Raw genomic sequence first — 11,011 nt, 5'->3', positions numbered from 1 at the left:
CCCAAACCCGCGTTCAGGGAGCACCGCGGCATCCCCGCCACAGCTCGCCCAGACCCCCACGGCGGAACCAGCTGCCTTCCCCCCGCCCCAGGCACCGTGCGGGGGAGGCTACGGTCGGGCGGCTGGGGAGTCTGTCCCTAAAGCTAAGGCTCAGACTGAACTGATAAAAAATACTGTCTTGCTTTACACGTGCAGCTTCAAAGCAGACTTTAAGCGGCAGAAACGTAAAGTAATTTTCATCTCCCCCTGGTCTGGAGTGAATTGAGTTTTATAAGCATTGTTTACCTTTACATTAAAAGAATGGAAAAACATAAGGGAAAGGAGCTAGCTATTTCCTCTGTCAAGCCTCAAAACATTACCAAAGTTGTGGAGACAGATTTATTGCTTTCCCCTTCTCTTCTGAGCCATGGAGATACTTTAAGTTAGTTGAGCTGTAAATATATTAGATAAGAATTTATCAGTTTAATAAATAAACCATGGATTTACAAGCTAACACAGGTAGCTCTAGACAAGAGCAAGATAACTTATTTCATAAGAATGTAGTAAAGATGTTATGTTAGCATTATTTGAGAACTTCATTCAAAGGTTAACAGAAGCAATAAACTTTACTGTAAAGCAATAAAACTACTGCAAAGCCAAATCTATTTCTGAATTCTGTATGAAGCTAAGATGCTGCTGCAACAAGCTGATCTGATCAGACAGTGGCTAAAACGGACTCCTGCAATGAATAGGAGAGGCCCCTGGAATTACATCCTCTTTAACTAAAGTTTGAGGGAAAATTTTCAGTCCTATACAACCTTAGCATATCGAACTTGTACTGTGTGAAAACTTGTCCTATTTAAAATAATATACTTTTAAGCTAACATCCTACTCATCCCAGACTTTCCCAATGCTTGGTTCTGTATTGCCGGTGCAAACAGGCTCGGTATTCTCCAGGCGTCAGCCACTGGAGGGCAACGTTACCCATTCCTCTTACACCGCGGTCATGCACACAACCTTTGCAGGGCCAATAAAGCCGATGTAATTAACAGACTGATGTGCTTTCAACAGCACCACCTCTTGCCCGAGGCAAGTGTTGCATACTGTGAAGTCATACTTCGGAAACATTAAGCTGATTTGTAAGTTCGAGGCTAATTAATTGATTTTCTTTTATTTCAGTTGATACCACTTCAGACAGCAAAAATATGCCAACTTGATCACTTTTACTTTGTGAAAAGAGACAAATTCAGAAAGTGAAATATGAAGACTACACACTGTGCAAGGCTATGCCATTATGATACTATATTAGGTTACTCAGCCTGAAGAAGCTTGCCATGACACAGAAGACCACTCAGCCTTGCTGAGTGGATGTTTTCCCCTTCAGAAAAACAGAACTAAATGCACTACTGGATGTTTGTTATCCTTTCCCATTGATTTCATGTTGTGTAACTGCAAAGGAGATCAAACAACAATACTCTTAAGAGCATTAAGTGCAAGGAAGCAGCTTTCATCAGTTTTCCTAATCAAGTGCCAGAACACAAGTGCAATTATTCTAGAACAAACATGCTGTAAAAATTGTTGTTTTTTTCCAGAGACCTTATTTATTTGGGAGTTTTTTCATAACTTCCTCTGATGCTTGAAATCCTCTTGCTGACTAGTTTTCCTTGCTGCAAAGTATTATGAAGCTGTCCCACAACTTTAAGGATTAACTGAGTCAATACAGCTGATAAAGTTCAGAGGTATTTAGGTTTAATTAATGTACTATGCTTTTGGCTGCTCTCTCCAAGACAGGTGCCTCAAGGACAATTTGTCTCGTTCTCTAGATGCACTGAAATATTCTGAAAGCAGACTTACAAGTGTGTAGAAACAGCTGTAATAAGGTTTTGGGTTTTGAAAGTGGCCCAAGTCAGCTGCTTCAACTCTTAGTGGAGTAAGACTCATTTTGGAAGATTATCCAATAATCCTGCCCATCAGGAAGGCCTTCCACCTCCCTCCCCTGTTACTAAGCAGATCACATCAAAAAGCCTGCAGATAGCAGTCTTTACTACTGGCTGTAGATCCTCTCCCTTCCCTACATTTCCAAAAAAGTTAAGGAGCTCTAAGCTTCTGAGGGCCTCCTGGTGGGCAGCAGTCCTAGGGGTTACACCCCCTTCAGAAGCATCCACCCCAAGGACACCTGGCCACATGCAGACCCATCACTTCAGCCATGCAAAAGCAACTTCACCTCTGTTTCTTGTTTCAGAAAGACTGTGGATAAACACAGCAGAGCTGACCACCTCAAACAGTTGTGGAACTTGAAACAGAAAGCTCAGCAGCTCTTATTCACAGTAGTGTTTCCTTCCCTGCACCCAGAGGAATTAGACTCATTGACTTCACTTTAGGGCATGCGAACTTTTCACTCTCTCCACAAGACTTGCACCTTTCCTGTTATTCACCCAAGGACTTAAAACACTGCTAGGTAATTTATTTTGCATAAAAATATTCGTGCTTCAATTAGTAGTATTAATAACAGACCACTGTATCTCATAGCCTCTTCATTTAGTGTGTTTAGCTACATCAGATTTTGCATGTCCTAATCACATTGATCTTAAGTCTGCATCACGGAATTGTTTAGGTTGGAAAAGACCTTTAAGATCCTTGAGTCCAACCACGAACCCAGCACTGCCAAGTCCACCACTAAACCATGTTCCAAAGCACATCTACCTGCTTCTTAAGCATCTTCAAGGATGATAACTCAACTACTTAGATCCTTGTGGAATTTAAACGTTGTCCAATACACCTTGCTTCAATTCTGAGGCATGATACACTTTCTGCAGGAGTTTAATACTGTCTCCCACTGTGCTGCACAAATTCAATGAGTCAGACTTGAGTTATAAACTCCCTTATAAAAAGCCCATTCATTTCTTCAAGGCTCTTACTTCACACTTTTTAACGAGGTTTCTTCTAAAAAAAGATGGAATTAAAACTTGACAAAAATAAAGAGATTTTATAGCTTTCTCTCATCATTAAGAGAAACCAGACTTGATGCCCTGAAAAATTCACATGGCATTTATTATCACTTGAAAAGCAATGAATTATGGCTTAATACTCTTACATCACTGGGCCTGCAAATAGGACATTTTTCCATGTGTATCTGTCTCCTTAATGTCTGCTCAGTAACAGTCATAGCTCCTGTATGATTGAGTAAATAAAGTGTTGTGAATTCTGTAGTGTTTTGAAAGATGAGTCACTCGGGATGCTTGTCAACTGTCAGAAGTCACAAGAGAACTCGTGCTGAAATTTTATCACTTTTCTCTTAAGTAGATTAGCCAGCTAGTTACTACTTCTAGCTTGGGGATGTGCTTGGTTGCTCTAACATGTGCTCCACTTTTAAGAACAAGTATACAGAGCAATTAAGCCCCTCACCAAAACATCAGAACCACAATCTGTGAGAAACAGCTGGTTTTTACAGGAGAAGTTCACCAAAGACTTCATGTCATTTAGAACTAAAGCAATGTTAAGAGGGTTTACAGCCAAGAATCAGACTTCTGATTCTGCACACTGTTTGTGGGACTAGGATCTAGTACAAGAAAGAGCTAAAGTACACTAAGGTAAAGAAGCTGCCCCCACTTGAGTAGAGTTGGACTACAATCTCCAGGGATCCTCTCACCTTAAGTACTCTGTGATTCTAAGCTTAGACAAAGTTTAAGTAGCCATACGAAGTTCCCTGTATGCCCGCAACTGTACTAAGTGGCAGACATCTTTCCTCAGAGTGAAAGAGAGCCTCACCAAAAGCCTCCAAACTTTCTCATTTACAGAAAACGTGGCATTTTTGTTATTGCTTAAGCCTCAAAGAAAGAGTTATCAAAGTGAACATCTGAGAAGCTAAGAGCCATATTTAGAGAGGTGGCAGACACATTGGGACTTTTCCTTGCACTGAAATGCAAATTTGGCTCTCAACAAGCCACCCGGATTCAGTAACACCATCACTTTCTTGGGATAATATTTTTCCACAGGATTACCATCACAGAGTACCAAAGATGACACCAAATGAGGAGTTCGGCACTTCAGAACTGTCAACAAGTTAATACATGAACAGTTACTCTGAAGCTTGACTAAACGCGCTGGTTTTACCTGAAATACATTATTTCTTGCACTATTTCCCTAGCTGCCTTCACTGTTCAACAGAAATGCAGTTGAAAGTTAATCTAGAAGCGCATAAGGTAGGAGTTCAAAGAGGCAGAGCACAGCATGCTGCCGACAGGAGATGCAGGGTATGAACTTCCGCTACCAGGTCCTCCAAGAGAGCTTTGTTCCACAGGACTGGGATATCTTGACCTTGAGTTATAACGAGTTCATGTGAAAAAAAGCCTGATGAACAGTGTTACAGTTTTAAGTTTTAAGAATTTAGAAAACTGCCACAAGTGTTCAACAGCGTAACATTGTAGGCAGACACTCTGACATACTCATGCCTGAACAAAGGAAGATCTGGAAGATTTCACAGTGGAACTTTTATTTTCTAGCTCTTCTATTATCAAAAGTTATTTGAGATACACTTCCTTCACTGTAGATATATGCCCTGCAAAGTAAGATGTCTTTAGATCATCTGCATGTAAATACCAGAATTCATAACAGCAGCAGCCTTGAAGTTAATACACAGTTGCAGAACACCTCTCAGTTCTCTCAAGAATCATGCAAGAACTGTTCTGCTTTAAGTTACTGGAAATGATGTGGCTCTTTCATTTGCTAAAGGAGAAGCAAATATGACACAGTATTCCTGCCCAAATGACATTTACCCTAAATCTTAGGAGTAAAGCAAGTTGCATCAAGAAATGAAGCTATTATTTTCTAAAAAAAGTTATATTTAGTCAATGGTGTCTTAGGTGTGTTTTACTGCAAACTATTTCAGTTCTGTAAACAGCACCATAGATGTCACTAACATTTATCTTTCAGGAACTTGAAGCTTTCAGCAGGTACAGTTAACAAGTGTGGTACCCAATTAACTTTGATCATGAAAATATTAACAAATCCTGTCAATTTTAATAGGTAGTTATAAAGCTTTCCTCAGCTTTTCTAAAGATAGTACGCTGCAGTTTGAGGCCAACCAGAACTTCTCTTTACTACAAAACATCTTTTATACATGATAGTAACAAGTGTAGGATTTCCAAAGGAATGCAGAAGTTGAGTAGGAAAAGGAGCACAGTTAAGTACTGTACATTTTCACCTGGGACTTCACTGGCACTGAGCTTCTGAGCCAGTGGTATCTAATCAGCTTAGAGGGTTAAGAGTGCTTCTGTCTAGGATAACAAGGAGGCCATGACAAATTCTAGTGACAGAAGATGGTTATTAGCTTCAACATACCCAATACATGAGAACACATGCACAGCAACCTTCAGACTATCACCAGGGAATGCTTCTCATGCTGGGAGCAAGAGCTCTCTGTCCATCTCCATCATTTCAGGCATTAGGAGCCCTACTACTAGAGGTCTTGTACACTAATAGGCTGAAGTGCTTGCTACCATGCAGCACTAGAAGTGGACAACAAATCAGTGCAGCTACTTACTGAAATGCTATTGCAGATATCTAAGTGACTACTCAGTCTGCTCAAGCTCCTCTACTTATCAGCTTGTGCTGCAAGGCACAAACAGCATTACATGCAGTCCCAAGGAAGGTACGGTTTTTCTTACAGGCTAAAGACAATATGAAACAGAAAAACTGGAAGTAAACTCAGGTCTGACATTTTAACTGGTAGGTACATCCTCCAAGCGCTTCTATTGCAGGTTTGGATTTTCAGGGGTTCTTAGGGTTTGGGATTTTTTTCCTTTTTGGTTTTGTTTTGGTTTTTTTTTTTTAAATAGTTGCATGCAGAAAAACTGCAAGGATAGTAAGTGAGCAAAAGAACAGATTAGAGTTCTTCACACAAGATATTATTCATAAATGTTAATCTGAATTTTTATCTGTCAACAGCTAAACTGATAGTGAAAAAACTTTGCGTTCAGCTAAAGCAACTTGACATAGCTATGGAACAGTCCTACTGTGAGTCAAACTTAGGATAGTGGGAGTTAAAGCTCTTGGATAACTCCCCTGTTCAAATCAGAACACAAAAAGACACCCATACCTTTGCAGCAGTTGTTTTAGAGATGCACAGTGAGAAAGAACAGCAATTTTATGCACAGCAGTGAATCAGTTTTGAAGATAGGATTTTTTTTCTGTGCGAGATACAGACCAATAAACAAAGCAAGATTCAGATGAAGACAGTAGCTCCAAAAGGATATTAAGAGCAAATGAAGCTTCAGAAGCACAAGAGAAGACCGAGCAAAGGAACATTATTCTCTGGACTCCAGGATGCAGGGAGGAAGTTGTCATCAATCAAGCTAACAGATATTGCACAGGAAAGTAAAGAGACACAGGTCTGTAACTTCACTCCTCCTCTTTACAGCTATGCAATGCATTGATTATCAAAATTAACAAGACTAAGAAGGCTATCGTTGGACAGGAAAGTTAGCCAATGGGATAATGCTCATGGACTTCTAGCATCTCATAGTGCACTTCAAGGATCACTGCAAAGAGTGCTGCTATGAAATGGGAGCTCAGCTAAGCCAAAAGAAAAGCTTGGCTATACTGGTCAATCCAAGGAAGACCAATTTGCCAGTGGGACGTAGCTACAGAAGAACTGCAGTGTTCTAATAAATGCAGAGATACGGCATAGGTGGATCAGTAGTTCATAGATGATTGTGTTAACAGACACACAGCATCAGCAGCTCTCACTTCACTAAACTGCATACATTTATGAAAGACTTCTTATAGCCTCAGCTGATGCAAAAGCAACAGTTGAGGTTAAAGAAACTAGGAGAACCAGAACTCCATTTTCTTGGCCTTGTTCATGTGAAGCCTAAACAGGAATAGTATATGCCTTGTGAAGTTCAGTCACTTTTTTTGTGTTTATCCCAGATCTAAGCTAAATTTGACAACACTAAAAAAAGGTCTTTTTGAATAATCTTAAATTACTAACTAGAAAGTTCTTTAAGAAATTCAAAGCACAAAACACTGCTGCTTTTGAGAAGCAGACTCCAATTGTAAATGGCACTGCATGCCACAGAGACAGCTGGAGCCTGGGTTTTTTTGCATATGCCCAAATTCATTTGAATGAAGCAGCTAAATGTTGTCACAAGCAAACAAAACAGATTCCTAGCAGAACATGAGAGACTTCAGAGAACTAAACAGCAGCAACCAGAATTATGCTACCTCAGGAGTTCAGCAGAAGCTGTATACAAAGAAGATTCAGATGCACTGTCACACGTATTTCTGCATACTTCTAGAGACAGAACAGAACTCTTACTGGGGGAAGGGATAAGAAGCAGGTCAACCCAATAAAATTCACCTACCTCTGTATGAATAACAGATATTATTCAAAGCAAAAAACCAATTGGCAGAATACTCAGATATGGGAAAGCAAAGGTGCCTAGCGTTACCTGTGGTCTAAGTTAAAGTTTCCTTGGTATATTTCTTTTTGCGTCTTGAAATGACAAAATAAAGGCCGAATGTTTCTATTCCCTCTAACAATCCTCATATGCAGCCTTGGTGAGACCACAAGAAAAATAGCACTTGGCCTAAAATAGCTCTTCTCCATCTCCCAAGTAATTTTGTACCTTCTCGCTTAACGACAAAACCAAGCAGTTTCTGCTGATAATGCTGAACTAATAACACTGCACATGATCTGTTCTTATTCTGCCTCAAGCTTCATCACCACAACTGTCAGCTAAATTCCAAGGATGAACATGTATCACTAGTAAGTAAAAAAGTTAATTCCTTTTTTCCCCCACCCCAGCTTCCAGACTAAGTTTACAAAACCATGGGGAACTAGTAATTGACACCAGTTAAAACAAGTGGTTTGTTGTCAGTTTTAAGTTCCCACATTGCACTGGCCAAAAATGGTGTTTCTAGAAGCTTCACTTTTATTCCACTCTTCCCTTCTGTTCTCCAAACTCACTTGTGTATTTGCTAGCAGTTTGTCAATGTAACTTGGACTTCAAGCAGGGGTTTTTGGTATATAAAACATGTGTCTGATTTATAAGAACCAATGGCATATCTGATGCCTGAAAAAATAAATTTCAGGCAGCATATAAATTAGAACTGATAGCCTGACACAAAGTTGAATACTCAGCTTCAGCAGCTACTGCTCAACATCAGAATTTTAAATAGGCAAGTAATGCAGTTCCAGTAAGCTCAAGGAGCCTCCCAAGCTGTCACTAAAACCCCTCAAGTTCAAATCCAAACACTTCATGTGAAACAGGTTCTTTTCAAAGCTGTTCAGACAATTTGCACTTCTCAGGCTCAGATTCAGCTCTGAGAATTGAGTTCCATATGTTCCAGGTTTCCAACAACTTTGCAGATACTATAAAGACACTAAGGCATCCAAAAAAACGTCATCAGTTTTTTCCAACCAACAGCTCATGAACAAGTCCCACACGGAACAGCAGTAAGGCAGCTTTGAAGGAGATAACAGAGGCATTGGTTCAGTGAGAACTTGATATACCAGGCACCAGCATTCTCTCTTTGGGGTTACTTGGTTTTGACACTCTGGGGAACAAGGTTTCTGCCATTGGTAATGCCACATGTCACCACTTCACTGTTCTTTTCATAAATTACTATATTTTTAAATGCTTGGATTAGCATGGCCTACCAACTGTCAGTCGAGTTCAAAACACATGTGCACATGTTAGAAAACAATGAACAAGTCTTCAGCACTTGAGACAGTGTAGAAGGCACTGGATTTAGAGCTCCACATTTAAAATAACTTAAGAATTTTCACACACAAGGCATAGTGCACATGCAGATTCATTGGGCAAACACGTGAAAATACATTGTGTCCATTGTGTGGACTTTCAGCCTCTGAGATAAAAACTTTTTAATGAAGTTTCTTTTGAATTTTCTGCTAAAAATCTTTCAATACAGAGGAAAAAACTTAAACCACAAGCCACTGCATTTGACAATGCACAACACTAATTCTACTCCCCTCCCCCAGTCTCATTATTTGCAGTTCCTGGAACGTATCAGAGATTTGACTGTTAAAACAGTTTATAAAAAGTGAACATGAGGTGGCAGAACCTACAGCTAAATTGGATTCTTATACTTCAAACAAGAATGAGAATCTTTCCTGTGAATAATTCCACTCCTCAAGGAAGGTCCTAGAATTCTAGCACTTTTGTCAGCAACACCTTGGATAACCATGACTAGTAATTCCATTTGTGGGCCATGTACATAACTATCAAGTACAGCATATCTGTTGTGTGATTAGTGGAATATTTGAAGAACAGACACCAGAAATCTCCTTAGCACAACTGACAGTCACAGCTAATCCTTAGAAGAAAGCAGCTACAGCCTTCTTGCCTCACACCTTAAGGCATGTTTCCCTGTATCAATATTGGTTGAAGCTAAAAATATCTTTGGCGCATCATAATTCTGTTAGCATTCTGACACCCAAGTGCTTTTTTCCTTTCTGTAATGCATCTGTTCTAGAACAATTTATTAACAGCTTTAAGCATATCAGCTGCAAGCACAGCTGATCTTGATTTCTAAGAGAACAATTTAAACAAGAAAAATAAATGGGTTTCCATTATATGCTCATGATTTAAAGCTGTTTTCTTCTACTAAAAGCCCAGAGGCCTATAACACTGGCTTCTAGCCAACACTAGCTTAGAAAGATTTACTGCATATATAGTGACCTTTTGCTCTAAAGCACTCCCAAAGCTGTTGTTCTTAATTCTGTCCACCCCCAGTTCAGTGTAATGCACAACAAAAGCAGCTGCCCATTGTACAGTTACCTAGAGAGAAGCATCTCTTCCAGCGATGGCACAGAGACATGATGTTCATTCCTTCTTGCACTGGCTGCATGGAGATGAAAACAGCAGTAGTCCTTCAAAGATCTCTACAGCATTAGCAGGTCTCAAAGCTCATTAAAGTGATCCCCATGGTAATCTGTGAAATATATGTTTGAACTTTCAAACTGCTCCGCACTGCATTCACAGAAGGCAAGTGTGCACTAGGTGCCTGTGTATATCCATGCACAAAGAGACAGCTGTGGCTTTCACTGAAACATTCTAATACATTTCAACCAAAAAAAAAGGGAAAATTCAACATCATCCTGTATTTCAGCACTTGAAACAATGACCTGTCCAGTTCCTGGACTCTGACCCCTCCTCCCCACCTCTACCAAGTTTCAAAGCACAGTTTCTCAAGTGAAATCCTAGTGGAAAAATGTTCTGTTCCTAACAGAGATATTATCTGTGATGTTACAGGTCATGAGACCCATTCACCCCGGCAGGTGTAACTTACTTTTTTAGCTTACTTTGCTTCCGAACAAGGCTAATAGCAAAGTATTTTGGCTGTCAAATAAAAAAGGTTAAGAATTATCTCAGCTATCACTTCAGCCAATAAAAACCCCTCTCTTTTAAGAAAAGAGAGAGTAGTTTTCATTTTCTTTTCACCCACAGTAACCCCATTATTATGTGCTTCTCTTTAAAGTCATATCTACTTATGTTGGATACACCTTGGATAACCATAACTATTAATCCTATTTGTGGGTCATGTACATAACTATCAAGCACTAAGAACAGCTTTCCAGGGTCCTTCCTCCTCGGCAGTCTGTCTCCCTTCTTCCCATTGCCCCTCTCCAAACTACTTGCTTACTTTCTAGATACGGGATAGGAAAGAAAACATCAGCAGCATTATTATAGCCTCAGAAGACAGCCATAGGAGGAAGCAAGGATTTGGCTTTTTGAACTGTATCACGAGCAACCAGCCCAGCAAAACACTGGATCTGTAGATTTCCCCGTGGCCATGAGGCCCACTGGATCTCCATGACCCACCCATGGAGTGGTACATGTTCTGTTTTTATCAAGGGAGTACAGTTACACCAGGACAGCTGTGTGCTCCGAGAAAGCCAGCCCACATTAGCAAGGGGAGATGGGAAGAACCACCACTGGCTGTTAACTGCCAACAACTGCATTTTGGCTGGTTCAGCCTTTCAGAAGCTACCAGCACACCAACATTA

At 40.2% G+C, this 11,011-nt stretch overlaps 1 protein-coding gene across 3 annotated transcripts in view; it reads right to left on the bottom strand.

Moving 5' to 3' along the window:
* Positions 1-9,931, bottom strand: part of ATP8A2 (ATPase phospholipid transporting 8A2) — a 295,003-nt gene extending 285,072 nt beyond the window's left edge. For 2 of the 3 annotated variants that reach the window (XM_017731389.1, XM_017731390.1), the window contains exon 1: positions 9,783-9,931. In XM_017731389.1, coding sequence (XP_017586878.1) covers positions 9,783-9,852 — 70 coding nt within the window. In that variant the 5' untranslated portion in view covers positions 9,853-9,931. Of the gene's footprint in view, positions 1-359; positions 432-9,782 lie in introns of all 3 variants that reach the window. The other variant, XM_017731391.1, reaches the window with a different exon arrangement.
* Between the last annotated feature and the right edge of the window lie 1,080 nt (positions 9,932-11,011).

This window comes from Corvus brachyrhynchos, unplaced genomic scaffold (assembly GCF_000691975.1).
Source record: "Corvus brachyrhynchos isolate BGI_N302 unplaced genomic scaffold, ASM69197v1 scaffold103, whole genome shotgun sequence".
NCBI lineage: Eukaryota > Metazoa > Chordata > Aves > Passeriformes > Corvidae > Corvus > Corvus brachyrhynchos.
The sequence above is the reverse complement of the archived record's forward strand: the minus strand, read 5'-3'. Positions and strand labels throughout refer to the sequence as shown.